Source organism: Balaenoptera physalus, assembly GCF_965194825.1.
Source record: "Balaenoptera physalus genome assembly, chromosome: 3".
NCBI lineage: Eukaryota > Metazoa > Chordata > Mammalia > Artiodactyla > Balaenopteridae > Balaenoptera > Balaenoptera physalus.
This window is the reverse complement of record NC_138890.1, coordinates 172,271,598-172,287,868: the sequence shown is the minus strand read 5'-3', so window position 1 is coordinate 172,287,868 and position 16,271 is coordinate 172,271,598. Positions and strand designations below refer to the sequence as shown.

General features: G+C 51.7%; 1 protein-coding gene across 2 annotated transcripts in view; it reads left to right on the top strand.

Annotated features, from left to right (window-relative positions):
- Positions 1-16,271, top strand: part of TENT4A (terminal nucleotidyltransferase 4A) — a 47,133-nt gene that overhangs the window by 19,532 nt on the left and 11,330 nt on the right. For both annotated transcript variants that reach the window (XM_082454370.1, XM_082454369.1), the window contains exons 2-6: positions 9,578-9,701; positions 10,514-10,560; positions 11,448-11,568; positions 13,789-13,896; positions 14,936-15,064. In XM_082454370.1, the coding sequence (XP_082310496.1) occupies positions 9,578-9,701; positions 10,514-10,560; positions 11,448-11,568; positions 13,789-13,896; positions 14,936-15,064 (529 nt within the window). The remainder of the gene's footprint in view (positions 1-9,577; positions 9,702-10,513; positions 10,561-11,447; positions 11,569-13,788; positions 13,897-14,935; positions 15,065-16,271) is intronic.

Below are 16,271 nucleotides of genomic sequence, written 5' to 3'. Positions count from 1 at the left end.
TACTTTAAATGTGTCACAAATGTGTCATTTTTGTATGTTTGTTTAAATCTAACTCTAGATAAGTGATTCTTCCTGTGTTAAAAAGCTCTTTTAAACAATTTTTAAAGATGGAATTGATGTATATTATTTCCTAAATAACTGGGGAGAGATGTTTACAACTTTTCACTTTCTGTAAACAGCCCATAGTGCATATTTCTGCATGTTTCTGTATGTTGGGCCACTTCCTGAGCGTGGCTTCACAGCCCTGTGGCTGAACGTCAAGATCGAGAGCTGCACAGCTCTGGGTTTGAGTCCTGGTCGTGGAATCTTGGGCCATTTACCATCTGTCTAATGAATAGTTTTCTTATAATCTGTAAAATGGAGAAAATATTGACTAGTACTTGCCTCAGGGACTATTTGGGAGACTAACGAAAACGCTGGTAATATGGGTGGTGTTGTGTAATATCTCAGGGTAGTCATCTTTTCAGGCTCTTACGCATACTGCTTCCCAGAAGGTTATCCAGCTCACCTTCACGAGGGTAAGCATCTCTGGAAATTACGACAGAGGATATAGCTGTTTTCATCTCAAAAATGATCCAGCTACTGGAGCTAGCGAGCAAGGCCAGGCCATCCTGCTTTCAGACTTGGCGGTTCCCTCCGAGCACCGTGGCCTGCAGGGATCTGTGCTGTGGCTGCCCGGCGAGGCTGCGTGGCCGCGTGGCCGGTGGGCTGAAGCAGTGCACGGGGCCCAGCCAAGCGCCTTCTTGGCACCCCCCTGCCCCAGCGGCCCTCCCGGCCGTGAGCTCCGCCAGATTGGGGGTCCCGGAGTGCACTGTGGGTTCCGTAGGACACCAGTGTTGGGAGGCTGAGGCCCACTGGTCGTTCTTGCCCATGATGGGTTGAGGACGTGCCACGTGAGTGGGCTGCTTCCCTCTAGGTTGCTCCAGCTGTCCTGGCTCTTTGTGGGTCTGAGCCCTTTCTTTACTGGGCTGGCCGTGGCCTGGGCCCGGAGCAGCAGGGCTGGAGCCCCAGCCCTCCTCTTGTCTGTCGCTCAGCTCTCAGGCCCTTCCCTGTGCAGCAGCTTCTCTGAGGGCCTCCCTCTCCCGTTAACATTTTAGAGGCTCTTCAGAGGCTCTCCCGCTAGAGAAGGAGCTGTGCACAGGTGGGGCGCTGCGGGAGCGGAGAGGGGCAGAGGTGCAGACCCCGCGGGCGGGCTGATGGGAGCGCTGGCTCAGCAACAGGAAGGAACGCTCTGGAAACACACAGGCTTTATGCTTTGCAGTTTCAGTCGGCTTCCTCACACTTTTGAGCTTAGATTATAAACAACCTTTGAAAGGCTGATTCAAGACTTTCTAAATAGTGGTACAGACATTAATTGGCCTGTAACAATTAAAGATAAATAAAATGATTTATAATTAGCTCATTAACTGTGTCAGGAAATGGGAGTTTTAAAAAGGATCGTCCATCCCCAAAATAGAAGTGATTCAGTCACTCTCTGCAGGTCTCACTGGTCGCTGCCCAGCAGCCCTTCTTTGCAGCGGGTGGAGAGGCAGCTGCTAACTCGGGACGTCTGGGCTGCCTGGGCGCTCGGACTCCGCTGTCTTAGTGTAAGTGCATCCACGCGGGCTTGAAAATCTACCGTAAAACTCCAGTAGTGAACTCCAAATACTTTCCCCAAGCCATTGTTTTTGGCAAAAATGCAGACAGTGAACATTGTGGAGCTGAGCGGGAGGGAGCTCCAATTTCTGAGAAACCACTGGCTTTTTAAGGCTTTTGAGGGTTTTAAGAAGACTTGGAAGGAGTGGGAGAGGGAGAGAATAAATTAACAGTTGAAGTGAGTTTCTAGTGTTTTCTGTGGCATTTTACATTGTAATCAAAAAGCCTGGTTTTCCACAAGCACTTGGAGTCGAGCAGGTTCCTGGAGGGTGTGGAAGGGAAGAGTGACTCACGGTCAGCAGTAGGGCGGGGCCCTGGGGACAGTGGGCTGGGAAAGTTGGATGAGTTAATACTTGAGAGCACAGCTCTGACTGACAGGATTGGGTGCTGACAGGTCTCGCAACCACATTGGAGGAGGCTGCCTTCATTCATCAGGCTTTTCTGTTCCTTAAAGCAGTGAATGAAATCTGACCTCTGACCGTGGCTTTCCTTAGAAAAAGCTGCGGGGATTTCAGATCTAGGGGAACAGGCAACCCTCTGTGCTTCCCCCTTGCAGACCCGCATCAGTAACTGCTTGGCCTGTTAGCTTTGCCCCTTTTCTGTCCACGCTGTTTTATTTTAAATGTACTTCATCGTCATCGCTTCTGGCCCCTTGTGTCATTGTGTCTCTCACCTGCTGTAGTGCGTCTGCCTGTCCTCCTTGTTTGCGTACAGAGATGTCACCGTGGAACAACTTGCAGGTTGCACTGGGCTGGGAATGGGAGAAGGAGCAGCTTTGCGTGGGGCTGGGCACCGAGGCTCCCACGTGAGAAGGCAGGGAAAAACCGGGGGTGGGCGCCACTTCCCCGGGGCCCCCCCTTCAGAACCAGCCAGCCTTCCCTGGCTTCGGTTCAGATTTAGACAGAGTCGGGAACCCTGCAACCCTGCCAGCCCAACTTCTAAAATCGAAAATCATCCTCCTGAAATGGGTCATCTCTTTTCATGAATAGCTTTATTAGCTATGAAATTAGATAGTTTGGTTCTCTAACTTAATAATCCATCTTTTGCTCTTTAAAAAAGCTCATTGAGTTGGATTTCATAAATGTTTACAGCAACCAACCGTATACCAGCTGCTGAGATAGATACGGAAACATTGCTGATCTTGATAATTTGGGACCAGAAGCAAGAATTAATTTGGGACATGTACTAAAAATTGAAAAGTCAGTCATTACCTTTTGAGTGGGTTTGGCCTCTTACAAGAGAGCAATTGTAAATGAGAAATGTCTTTTTTCATTTTTCAGTGAACTTTATTTTCTAATACCTAGATTAAAAGCATGCTTGTTAATAATGTTCAGAAGTTTGTTTTCCAGTAGTTTTATGATGAAAACTAAAATGCACCGAAAACTCTGGTCTCACCATTTTCATCTTTCTTAAAATAGCCAGGAAGGGAATCAGTTCAGGGCTTGCTCCGCTGCGTTGTATCAATTTGAGATTCTTCCAGATTGACTCTCGGAGTTGCGTGTGGTCTGTACGGGCCAGTAGCCAAGGCTAGAGTGTCTCCGAATCCACTGCTCAGAGACAAGGCATCAGGCGTGCTGCGCTTTCCTGCCTCCGCTGCCTGCAGGGTTCCTTTTGCACACAGAGAGCAGCCCTTTCCCACCGTGCCCCACCTGATGAGACCACTTAAGAGGCTCAAGCCGCCGCCACACAAAGCCATCCAGAGCACCCACCGCTCCTTGCGGGCCTTATCCCTTTAGGGCCCACGGTGGCGCGGGCACTCGGGTCCTCAGCTTAGGATGAGGGCTGCATTGTGCGGAGGTTTCCAGCGTTCGTTCTCGGCCTCGTGGCTGCAAAGTGGGTCCTCTCTGTCGCTCTTGCTGCCCTCTCTCCACAAGACGCCTTGCGGTCAGCTTCTGACTCCCTTATTTCTTTGGATTTGAGGTGCTATTACTTGCAAAAACCCAACCCATTCAAAGTTGTCTTTTTCTGCGGGGCAGAAATATTGGGTTGGCCAAAACGTTCGTTCGGTTTTAAGTAAAACTAAGAGACGCCTTTTTCATTTTCACCAAGAACTTTACTGAACAACATATTCATTAACTGAACGAACTTTTTGGCCAGCCCAATATAAACTTCATCTAGACAACTTCCTACAGATCAGCCAATCTAAAGAGATGCACCGTTATGGAATGTACCATGAAGAAAGAGAAATATTTAACTTTGCATTGATTTAATGCTCAGCCATTGATGGAAAGATGCATCCCAATCTTAGACATGTTGAAATGTTAAGGAAAAAAGAGTACATTTTCGTGATGATGAAAGAATCGTCTTGCTCAATTCCACAGTTACATCAGTTACTTTGGAAAATGCTCTAATCAGGCACCATTGTTACTAACATCTTGTCAGGCTCTTAAATCCTAGTTTCGTAAATGGAGCAGTGAGTATGTGTTTAAATTACATCAAGAACTCTAATGCTTAGTTTTGACAGACAAGGCTCTTATTTGTCCACATTTAGCCCTAAGATTCTAAAACGTTTACTTAGAGAACCTTTGAGAGCCCCCGGACCAGGGCGTGTTTTTATCCCTTGTCTCCCGTCGGAAGGCGCGTGGGCAGGGTGCACTCTCCCCAGGCCCCCCGGGCGAGGCCTGTGCCCCCTGGGGGAGCCGCCCCTCATTCCTGGAAGGTGGCGTCTCGCGGGATGGAAGGAGTGAGGATCCCAGAGAGGGCATGTGGTCCTGGGGCCGCCTGCTCTGCCTGTGCTGAGCGTCGCGTCGCTCAGCCGTCGGGGTGGAGCCCGGGGAGCGGCAGCCGCCAGCCCCACGTGGCTCTTGGGACTGAGTGAAGTAAAGCTACAACCTGAGGCCCTCAGTCGCAGCAGCCCCGCCTCGGGTGCCCGGTAGCCACTTGCAGGACGCCGTGTGCTCACAGGGGTCCCGTCCGCAGCCCGTGCTGGGGGACGGCTGGGCCCCTCCCACCTTGCCCTCGGCGGGCGGGCAGCATCGCTAGCCTGTGCCACCCCACTCCGCGCGGATTTTAGGGCCTGGCAGAGGTGCTGGCACCAGTAAACCGAGGGACTTGGAAACCTCGCTGCTGGTTAGGGGCGGGATGGGAAGGGTGGCGTCAGGGCTTAGAAGCCTGACCGACTTGATGTTCTTTTTTCTTTAAATTAAGCGATCAGTATTCCTAATTAAAATTAGGAAATGAATACAAGCAAAAAGAATAAAAAAGTTACAAGTAATCTTGTCATCTAGAAGTACAGTTGACTTTTTTTGTGTTGTATTGAATGTTTTGTTGTTTCCAAGTGTTAAATATAATCAGTGGTGTAATGAGCATCCTCTCGGGCAGTTGTTTTCCCTCTAAAATGTATCATTTTTTCTCCTTTTCCCTTTTAAATTTATACATATGATGAGTACATTCTTGTAAAAACCCAAAATCCCAGCAGCGCCCGAGTGTAGAGTAGGAGGTGGCCGCTCTCTCACCAGCTCATCCGTCACCCGCCGCCCTGGCACGCGGGCCTCTTAGACCTTCTCCTGAGTTAGGTGCACGCGGGGCGTGTCTGTCACCTCTCTGTCACGGAGCCTCCCCTTGCTCTTCTCAGTGGGCGGACGGCACCCCGTCCTGACCCACGGCCCTGCTGCGAGCGTGTATGTGTGGGTCTGGAGCCCAGGTGTCCGGGCGTGGGGTTCCGGGCTCAGCGAGGGATGCCTTTCTTTAGCCTTGAGGTGCGTTGTCAGCTGATCCCAGAGCGTGAGGTCCAGTCCGAGAGAGGCCTGGTCTTTCTGAACAAGTCCTTCCTGCTTCTGACATGTGCACTTGACATTTGCTTTTTAATTTGTTTACACTCTGCATGATTCTTGTTAGAATTTCTTGGTAATTATTTGACTCTCTCAGTCTTTGCAGTTGTGATTGTCATTTTTGTGTTGGAGTCTGGAAAGGCCTCCTTCAATTTCGAGATAGCTGATGGTTCCCCTTGCTTTTTTCCCCTGACTTCTTCTATTTGATGTTTTCATTTAGTAATTTAACTCTGCATCTGTGTTATGTTTTCAAATGTAGAACAAGGCAGGAATCTAACTTCATTGTTTTTCCGCTACTGTGTCAGGATTAGGTTTGGCTACAAAGAGCGAAAGTAACAGAGTGATGGTGGCCTGATCCCAGGGGACCAGCCCACCTTCTCCCTCTGCTGCCTTTCTCAGCCTTGCGGGGATCACGGTTCTGGAGGCCGGCCAACCCAACTCGCTGGGACTAGGGAAGGGGAAGGGGAAAGGGCTGTGGGAGCTCTCCCCTTAGGAAACCCTCCGAGAAGGTCTCCCCAGGGCCTTCCACTGGGGCCTGTGGTCACCTGCATCTGCAGGATCAGATGGTCCCTGGCCTCTTAAGTGGCCTGGGCCCTCTAGGTGATCGTCGTTCCTGCTGGTTTTGAGATACCACCTCTCTGACCCATGATAGAGGAACTTTTCCGTGATGGTCACAGCATAGACATTTCCTTGGAAGATTTGGAGACTGAAAGCTAGTGGGGTGACGTGAGTTCTAGGAGATGCGGTGACTAAATTGTGAGCCATGGAGGAGACTTGGGTGTGGTTTTATGTAGACGTCTTGTCAGCTGTGAGATTCCTCTGACGTTCTGATATGTGAGAAGAGTAACTGTCCTCGTTTTCAAGTAGAAAAGATCAAAACTTTTGTGACATAATTCAGCAAAGCACTTTGGAGAACCGAATGCGTGTGTATGTTCAGTGTCGGAAGCAGTGGCTGCACACGTGGTCGCTGGCACTTAGTGTGAGAGTGTGTTGTCCTGACCATCATAGGTCATTTCTTATAGTGATGAAACTACTTGTAATGTGGTACTGAATAAATAATCCCAGCTCTTTTATTTAGCACTGTTTACATTTTTTTAAAAGGACAGTTGACCATGTAAGTCATTTCTGCTAACAAATCAAGTTATCCGGTACAGGGGTAAACTATTTCTTGGATGTTGATTTTTGGTGACATTGTACAGGGAAGGAAGATCTTAAGTGACAAAGTCATAAGCAAAAAATGCATTTTATCAAAACTTGATTCATCCCTCACATATTGGTTGAATGCTCACCACGAGCGAGCGCTGTTGGGGCGCTGAGATCAGGCCTTTGCTCCCGGAGGTCACCTTCCCCGGTCAGAGCCAGGCTGCAGGCGGTCACCGGTCACCACGCCGGGCGGAGGGCGGGGCGCTGCTTCTCTCGCCTGCAGGCTCTGTTGGGCTGCCCTGACCCACAGCTGCACTGCCTGCCCCACCCCTCCCAGCCCTCGTGCTTCCCCTCTCCTCTCAGCGTTCCTTCCACCAAGAGCCTGAGCCGGAGGAGGCAGCTGCAGGGCTCTCTGAATCTGCCCGGGCCTCACGATGGTTGTTAGACCTTCTCGTGCCTTTCTGCTGCACCGATGGTGCACCACCCTCCAGAGCCACGCGGTCCTCAGGCGGCCCCAGCGGTCACGCAGTGCCTCGCCGGTCCCTGCTTGCCTCGAGGAAGAGCCTGCAGGGGCTGGGCCAGAGCCGCGCCGTCCAGCCAGGCCGCAGCAGGATCCCTTCCGTTCCCAGAAGGCAAAGCAAAAATCCTCCTCCTAATATTTGTTACAGCCGTTGCCCATTTTTAGATGCAGTTTAATACAAATTTCAGGTAGGCGTTTCGTTAGTGTCCCAGCGCTGAAACCAGGAGGCGTGTGCTCCGCCGGCGCTCCGCTCTGGGACGTGGGCACGCCTCGGCCTCGTTACTCATCTCTCCTGGATCGGGCGGGGGGGCGTGCTTGCCGGTCGCGGGGAAGGGGCGCCCTGCTCTGTGACAGGCACGTCAGCAGGCGCCTGACGACGGACACTGTCACCCTGGGCGGTGTCTGTGCCTCCCGGGCCTGGGGACGGGCCTCCTGGGAAGCTGACGGGCGACTTTGCGTGTTGCTCCTTCACATGTGACAGTTCTCGCCACCCTGCAGGCGCAGCCTGGCAGTGACATTTTGGCAAATCGGAATGGCCTGTTTCCTAGATGCTTTAATATGTTGCATTTGTGGGGTGTGGATAGGATTTTGCCACGCCAGTTTTGCTGTTCTTCTTCTGTGTCTCTGGGCCAGTTGCTTAGGTGCTCTAGGCCCATATCCTTATTTGACGTCTCTATACTTCTCTACTCCTGGTGTTATCAGAACAGCGCTGAGCTGCAGGAGAGCGTGTGCTCTCAGTGCTTTGATGGACTGACTGCTCAGCGAGGTGACGGCTGGTCCAGTGGCACGTGCTGTTGTCCCGAGGAGCCCTGTGCTGTCTCCTGACAGCGTTACTGTCACTTGTTAACAGGGGGAGGTCCCCGGTGTGGTCACTAACCTGACACATCTGGTCCTGCTGACGACATTGCCGAGCGCTGGGAACCATGGGCCACCCCGCTGACGTGACGTGCCTGCTGAGCTGCTGGAAGAGATGCGGTTAAAGGCTTAGGATGTAGTTGGCTCTGGGTGGTTGTTGAGATGTTAGAAGCTATACCTGATAAATCGTGGAGTTGGGTAGATATTTTGGAAAAATTACTGCATTTTAATGTTGCATGACTTTCTGCCTTTTTGGGTTTACTAAAAACGGGACTCGTGGCTGAATCAGCAGCATGCTTGGGGTGAAGTTTTGCATGATTTAAAAAAAAAAAATTAAACGTGATGACGTCAGGACTGCAATCAGCGATGGCCTCACTGACCTTGCAGATGCACCGTGAACAAGCGTGTCGAGCGTTTATTTCCTGTGTGTGTCCCGTGTGTGCTGTCAGTGGCTTCGAGTGGCTTTTAAACTGAGTGTTAGGATGGTCACTTCAATGAGTAGTGGGGGTGGCAGTCCTGAGGGTGAGAGAGTGAGGCTGGCCTTAAGCAAGAGCCGAGGGAAGGTGAGATGTTCGACGTCCTGTCCTTACCTTTGTCGCTTGGCACTGGAAGGTCTTGTTAAGTATTGTCTGCTGTCGGGTGGACTGTCTTGCTAGCTGTTGAGCTAATGTGATAGTATTGCTGAACAAATTTCATTTTGTCTTCTCTTTTCCTAGCTAATAATCAAACCTAGAATGGAAGCAGCTAGATTTGACTTGACGTAATTCCTAGGATTGGGTTACTTGCTTGCCGGTCTTTAAAGCCCTAAAAGTACCTGAGGGTGACCTGTCTTTCCTTCCTGGGTCTGCGGCCCAGATCCTTGGCTGAGACTTGGCTCCCGTTGCCACCGCCGGGGACTGGCGGGGACGTGAGGTTTGGGGCAGGGGTGTGAGGCGGCTTTCGGCGCCCGCTCCTTTCTCCTGAAACCACTGCTTTCTAGACCTTTGTTAGGGAAGACCGAGAGGGAGAGAGGGCCGACTGACTCGTATCCCGCACACCTTGGTGCTGGCCTCCTGGCGGGAGTCTTGGGGGGGGGGGCGCTCCAGTGCTGAGTTGAGTGGGGCTTTCTGCCCGAGAGACGTGGTCGTGGGCCCTGCGCGTGCTGGGTCTAGGGTGTTGTCCGCTGGTGGGCCGGGCAGACCTGGCTGTTGAGACTTGGGGCCGCCAGGCTGCCGAGGACACGTGTCTTCCTGGCCTGTCTCAGACCCTTTCGTGAGGGTGCCCGTGGGCGCAGAGCACAGCCCGGACAGGGTGAGAAACCCACTGGGTTTCCCTGCGCTGCCTCAGTTGGGGTCACCCTCCGTCTTTCACGGATGGAGTTCTCTCAGTTCGTTCATGTAAAGTCCCTGAAATGTTTCTTTTGAATAAGCCTTTAAATGCCAGTTGAAAGTTTTGATATTTATATCAACAAAATTCGCTCGTGTTACTCTGTGGTGCTGAACCGTACCGTGGAATTTCATCCACCACAGAATGTTCATTTCATTATATACTTTCAGAGGAAACAAGAAACTGGATTTTAAGTGGCCAGAAATATATTTTAGCTGATCTAATAGCAGAATGAGAAGTGTGGTTAAGTTCAATTGTAACTCTAGTGTGTTTCTCTTTTGTCCGCTAGACTTCATGAGGAAATAATTGACTTTTATAACTTCATGTCCCCTTGTCCTGAAGAAGCAGCCATGAGAAGAGAGGTGGTGAAAAGGATCGAAACTGTGGTTAAAGATCTTTGGCCGACGGCTGATGTGGGTATACCCTTTGCACTTATGTGTCGCTACAGGTTCATGTCAGCACCCTGTGGCCGCCTGTGTCTGTGGGTCTGTGCCGACGTGGCGGAGGCCACGCTTCCAGGTTCCAGGGGGTCCTGAGATGGGTGGCCGCCCTTACCGAGGAGCTGGTTAGAGACGCACGCGCCCTGCCCCTGCCCAGTCAGAAACGCTGGGCCTGCCCGGGTGGGATCTCTGCCGAGCTTGGGTGGCTCTGACACCTTCAAGTGTGAGGGCCATCGGCCCGAGGGAATTCCTTTTTGGAACAGTGTGGTTATTTTTCCTGGTTTAAGTTCACCTTAAGATTAGAAGCTTTACCTCTTCCCTGCATCACCCATCACAGCGTGTGTTCCGTTTTGTGAAACTACACACCACTGTTCCAGAGAGTGAACGCGTGTGCGTTGAGATGCGGTCTGTGGGCACTTGGAGCGCGCGGGGCAGCGGGAGACGGCCCTCGGGCCGGCCCCGGGCTTCCCCTCCTGTGCACAGTGACACACGGGGCACTTTCGGCTCTGCACTTTGGTGCCCTGGGACAGAGCCCTGCCCTGCGCCTTCCGCGGGCTTGAAACCGGCTCTCAACAGGCCCCGGCTTTGCGGGCTGCGGGCGAGGCCAGGAACTGTTACGCCCTTTAGTGCTGAGTTGTTAAAGACTCCTTTCTGGGGCTGGCGTTTACCTTACAGACCGAGAGGAATTTGTCTGACCGCTGGGCCCTGGCGGCAGCGCGGCGGGAGAAGGGGCGGGGCAGGGCCGTCCGCGTGGCCGTGTCTCAGGCGCTCGCTCTCTGTTGCAGGTGCAGATATTTGGCAGCTTCAGCACGGGCCTCTATCTTCCGACCAGGTGAGGCCCAGCTGCGCCACTGCGCGCGCGGAGGACCAGGGTTGGGTCTGCATAGCGGGGGTGGGGGGGTGTCTGCACGTGTGGTAAGGCTAAAGTAGGTTCCTTGCATTCAAAGCTAAGGCTAGAGACGCGAGCGAAAGGAAGAGACGGTGGAGCCCGGAGGGGAAATTGCAGGAAATAAAAATTTAATGACCGTTTTGATAATTGACTGCTTTGCATTCTTCCTCTTGCACTTAATGTGGTGGGATACAGAGCGCCTGGCTCCTAGGAGCCGGAGGAAGTGAGAGCCGTGGGAGCAAGTGCAATAGAAGACGGTCTGAGACTTTTGGATTTGTTTTTGAAAGATTCATCTTATGTTTTAATGAAGGTTCAAGCAAACTGCTACTTGAACCGTATTTTGTAGGGATTTTTATGGGATAGAAAAACGTCAAAGAAGTTTGCATTCTAAAGCCGTTCTCCAGTGTACCCTCGTCAAGGACTCTTCAGTATGTTAGTTTTATGTGGATCATTTTATTAAAAGCGTATATTCTCCCAAGCCACTGTTAACGCTTGGAGACTAAAGAGGCCACAGTCTCAGGATTTGGGTTGGCGTTGGCAGGGCCAGCGGGGAACTGGACAGATTCGAGGTGTCCAGGAGCCCGGGCCAGCGCAGCCGTGAGGGCCTCGGTTGCCTCGGGGTGCGGGACACTCGGTCAGCGTTTGCTTTCCACCTCTGTTATGAGTGGCTCGTAAGCTGCCCTCTCTCACCGAGCGGGGGGTGCTTCACGGCACTCCATCTGCCTCTCGGAGGACCTGCGGGCCTGTGCCGGGGGCGCTGGTTGGCTCGGCCGCGTGCGCTGCTGTGTGGGGAGGCGAGCAGGGCTCACACTCGCTTTTCTCCCACCCAGCGACATCGACTTAGTGGTCTTTGGAAAATGGGAGCGTCCTCCGCTGCAGCTTTTGGAGCAGGCCCTGCGGAAACACAGCGTGGCCGAGCCGGGCTCCATCAAGGTCCTCGACAAGGCGACGGTAAGTGCGGGTTGTGGGCCCCGTCCCCGGGCCCATGCAGGGGCTCTGCACGCCCGCAGGCAGCCTGCATCCCATGGGGTCAGCTGACGTGGACAGCGGTTTCTGGCTGCGTGTTTGAAGGCTTCCCTGCTTGTAGTGTAAACGCACTTGTATTTTTTTGTGGCTAGGAGTTCAAGCTGAGAATGTTTAGATACCATCTGAAGTACAAGCTGTGAGAGCGCCAAACTGTTCCTGCTCTAAAGTGTACGATGGGGTCGTCTCTCGTGAGGCCGCGTAGGGAAAGGATGTTAATACCCGAAACGAGACACATCCAGAGGCTGCCTTTTGTGGAGAAATGTAGCAGAATGATTAGACTGTGGCATTTATTACGTAGAAAAAGATTACCATTTGCCAAGTTATACTTCAGAGAGAGAAACTTGCCTGTCCTTTCATCGTTCCAAAACTGTACCTGTGTGAAAACTGTGCTTCTCTCGGGAGAGGATGGAAGATGAGGCGGCTTTGGATGCGTGGGCCCAGGTTCACCCTAGTCCAGGGCTGCCGGCAGCTCAGGAGCCCGGGGTTACCTGCCTGTGGGTGCTGGTTATCGGAGCCTCAGCTCTGCCCTTTTGTGGCTCTGCCGTTTGTCCGTCGCGTTGGCCCCTCGAGAGTGCACGGTGGGTGGCCGGTGGTCTCTGACCGAGTGTCCTTGTTGAGGTGTAGAGCAGCTCAGGAGGCTCAGCCTGATTGTCCTGGGTTCCAGAACTTTCTGGAGGACAGACCATATGCTGAGTAGATGCTGCAGGAGCCGCGTGGTCAGGTGGCCCCATTGCTGTCACACGCCTCCTCAGCTGCTGGAGGCCCGTCGTAGGCCGAGGGGCAGGGTCACCTGCTCTCCTCCACGAGTGTCAGCTGTTGCCAGGCAGCCCTCTCTGCTGGGCAGCCTCGCCGGCATCTCATCACGGGCTCTGAGCCCAGCGCGAGAGCTGTGTTTAAGGTGAAAAGTGGTCTGTTTTGAACAACCACCAGAACATAAGTATTGCAGTGTTACTACCAATCTCCAGAATCTGGGGCTTCAACACATGAGCAAGGGAGAGAGAGAGTGTGTGTGTGTGAAGGGCAGGAGGGTGCCGGGAGTGATTTGGGGAGAAAAGTCAGTGCATACAGAAGAGGCTTCATAGCTGTGTCCAGAGGTGCTGGGGAAGATGCTTGCCCCTGAGGAGTTTACCACGTCCGGGAGGCGTGGGCCCTTGACCATGGGCTCCTAAGGCTGAAGCAGTTTTGATCAGTTCTTTGGGAAAGTGTTTTGTTTCCTCTGCCTTCTTGGACCTCGCCCTGCCTGGTGGTGGAGGTGATCTCCAGGAGAGACTGTCACCACCTGCTGGCCTGTCTCTCTCACATGTGTCCTGGGCAGTCGGCCCCCAGGTGTGTATGTTTTAGAGCCCAGAGCAGGTGTGGACTTCCAGACATCTCAAACCTTTCGTGAGACCCCGATTGTTTTGGCGGAGGGAATGTCCTTTTTTATGCTTTAGAGGTTGCCTTTTTTTCTGGAAGAACACAGTTTTGTGTGGGGCAGGTGTGGTCTGAATGGTTGCTTGGGCAGCTTTTATGAGGCCGGTTTTGAGTGCCTTTTGGTGATGATTCTTGTTACTGAGAGTATTTCCAGAATAGCCTTTTATTTGATTTTCAGGGAAAACAATTTTTTTTAAGTTAAATTGTCTTAAAGAGTGAAAACCCACAGTAGAGTTGTTTGGAAAAACAATATCAGTACAAAATATAATTTAAAAAACGGCGTTGAAGTTACTTTGAATGCTTTCAGAAATTCTAGCAAATGTGATTTGGGGACCAAAAGCTCCTGCCATCCCCAGGCCCTCATGGTGGGACAGGGCCTCAGCTGGCTTCCCCTCGTGGTAGGCAGGCTTGTGGAGCACAGGCCCTGCAGAGAGCAGGTGGTTGGTGCTCGGTCACCAGCGAGGCGCCGGGTCAGGCTGGCAGGGCCGGGCGGAGATGAGTGCTAGCTGTTGTCGGATGGGGGGTGGCCTCGGGGGCTCCTGGCATTGATGCTGGGGAAGTCCCTTTTCTTCTCATCTTTACAATCCGGGGTTCATGATCTCTAAGCCCCTTTTGTGTATAAGGAGAAGAACCCTCTGTACAACTTGCGAAACATCTGATGCCTGAACGTGGAAAACGTTGCCTGTTAAAGCACAATTTTCTGTTTTCTAAAGCACAATTAAATTTTTGCAGGTACCGATAATAAAACTCACAGACCAGGAGACGGAAGTTAAAGTCGACATCAGCTTTAACATGGAGACTGGGGTCCGGGCAGCAGAGTTCATCAAGAATTACATGAAGGTGCTGTCTCAGCAAGTTAGCACAGTGAAAACAAGGGGGTGATAATCTTTAATGAGAAAGACTGTAGCAGTTGAATTTATCCTACAGTACTATTTCTAGAGACGCTTTGAAACTACAGAGCCGTTTTGCAGATTTGCCTTCCTTGGCTAACCGTTTCATACACTTGAGCATTATTTTAGAGCACTTTGTTGAAATATTCTTTCTAGTTATTACAAAATGACCATCCCTGTAGCTCAGCGTGCCTGATTGGAAGTTGAGTACATCATAGTGGAGTGTATGTAGATGTGCTTACTTTGGGTGGTCTCAGTGCCTAAGGATGGGACGCCTTCACTGGACTCTGACCAGGTGTGTGGTCCAGTTAAGTGGAGAGTCCTTCCCTCCTGTTGTCGCGGAGGTGGCGAGGCGACCCCAGCACCATCATCTGGACCCTGCCTCTGCCCACGGTTTTGGGACCGTGCGCCTCCAGAGCTCCCCTTCCCTCTGCACCATCAGGCTTGTCTGAAGGGCCATTTCTACCCCAGCAGAGCAGGAAAAGCAGCAGAAGCTTCCACCTCCCTCCACCCCCTTCTCAGCCGTTCTGCCCTCCACCCTTCGCCCTGCGTTTGGCGATGTTGCCTTCTGCTGGCCTCCTGCTGCCCCCCTTGCTCCTCTCACGGGTGCTTCTGAGTGCTGGCGTTTGCACACTGCTGCACAGCCAGTGAGCCCTGAGAGCCCTGCGCTGGGCACCGGCGAGCGGGGAGACACTGGGAGGAAATGCTCATTCACTCCCCAGCCCCACTGGGCTTGGGGTCTCCATGCAGGCTCCCCACCTCATCCCTGCTGAACCGTAACCTGGGGAGGGGCCCCCCAGCGGGGCCCTGACGAGCCCCTCACGTGATTCATTCTCAGGCCCCTACGGTGTGAGGATGATTGGCCTTGAGCCTTCCGAGGGGCAAGAGGATGAAGTGAGCTTCCTGTCTGCCATGTGGAATTTGTTGTGTGAGAAGTCTTCCAAGCCCTAGAATCTAACCAGATGATGTTTTTCTTTTGGAATTTACAGAAATATTCATTGCTGCCTTACTTGATTTTAGTACTGAAACAGTTCCTCCTGCAGAGGGACCTGAATGAAGTTTTTACAGGTGGAATTAGCTCGTACAGCCTAATTTTAATGGCCATCAGCTTTCTACAGGTGAGTGTGCTTTCTCTCGAGAACCCTTGACCCTGAGGCTTCCGTGGGAGGATCCTTCCTTGACGTTCTTACCGGTTGCTTCGCGGGTTCCAGCTGCTTGCTGTCCCTTCAGTATTCTGTTTTGGTGTGGTAGAAACTGACTTCTAATCTTCATAATAGAACTCTGTTTTGATCAGTACTTTTTCCTTTGCTCCTTCATAGCTTATTTTTGTATCCGATTTAACTGTTGGAGGGAGGGCTTATCTCGTTCTGTCAGTCGGGTGTATATTGATCTATCCTTGAAGAAACACTCTTTATATTTAGAAAAATTTCATGCCTTGAGGGACAGTGAAAAACTGTTTTTCTCGGTTCTTGACTGTGATTTATACTGCAAAATTTGTCTCAGAAAAAAAGTTGGCTACCACAGAAAGTAAAAAAATACTGAAGAGGGCTTTTTTTTCTGAGTGATGAAAAGTCAGTATTTTGTCTTTAATTATCTGTTGCCCTTATTTTGTTGAGTACCATGGAAAAATCAATCAAGAGAGAACCTCCCTAAGTATTAAATGCTGTGATGCAGTGATAAACTATACTTACACTACTTTTTAGACATATATTCTCTAAGTTAACGGAGACATGAATTGCCCCGTTTACATTTACTGGGATGAAGGACCGCGCCTGTGTTCTAGCTGCACAGCACCGTCCTCCATGTTTACCAGCAGGTTTGCATTTGTGGTTTTATGTCCAGAATTTGGTCGTTTTTCTCAGTGTCATTAGTACAGCTGACAGTAGGATTGCTGGTCACAGCCCATGTTGATTTTTTTCACCATGTTGATCTCACCATGTTGATTTCCTTGGCATGTTTTTGCAGAGGTGCTGTAAGAACGGTGAAAATGGAGTTCCGCGCTTGTTTTCTTACCGTTCTAATGACACTGCCTTGGCCTCCCCTTTCACCTCGGAGATGCTGCCCTTGTAGCCGTTCTTCCTGAGTTTTCGGACATTATTTTGAACAGAGCACAACCTTGTGTGCTTAATTTATCTCCTCCCTTTTTCCTGATTGGAACTATTCCAGTAGCCTTGTAACACACCACTGCCCACTTTCGTGGTGCTGGGCTTCCCGTCTGAAGTGACCACGGAGGCCACACCCGGCCGGGGCAGGGTTGCCCCTGTCCCCTGCCCATCCCTCGGTGCCTTGCCCGCCCTGCCTCAAAGCCGTGACTGCTGTAGCGTC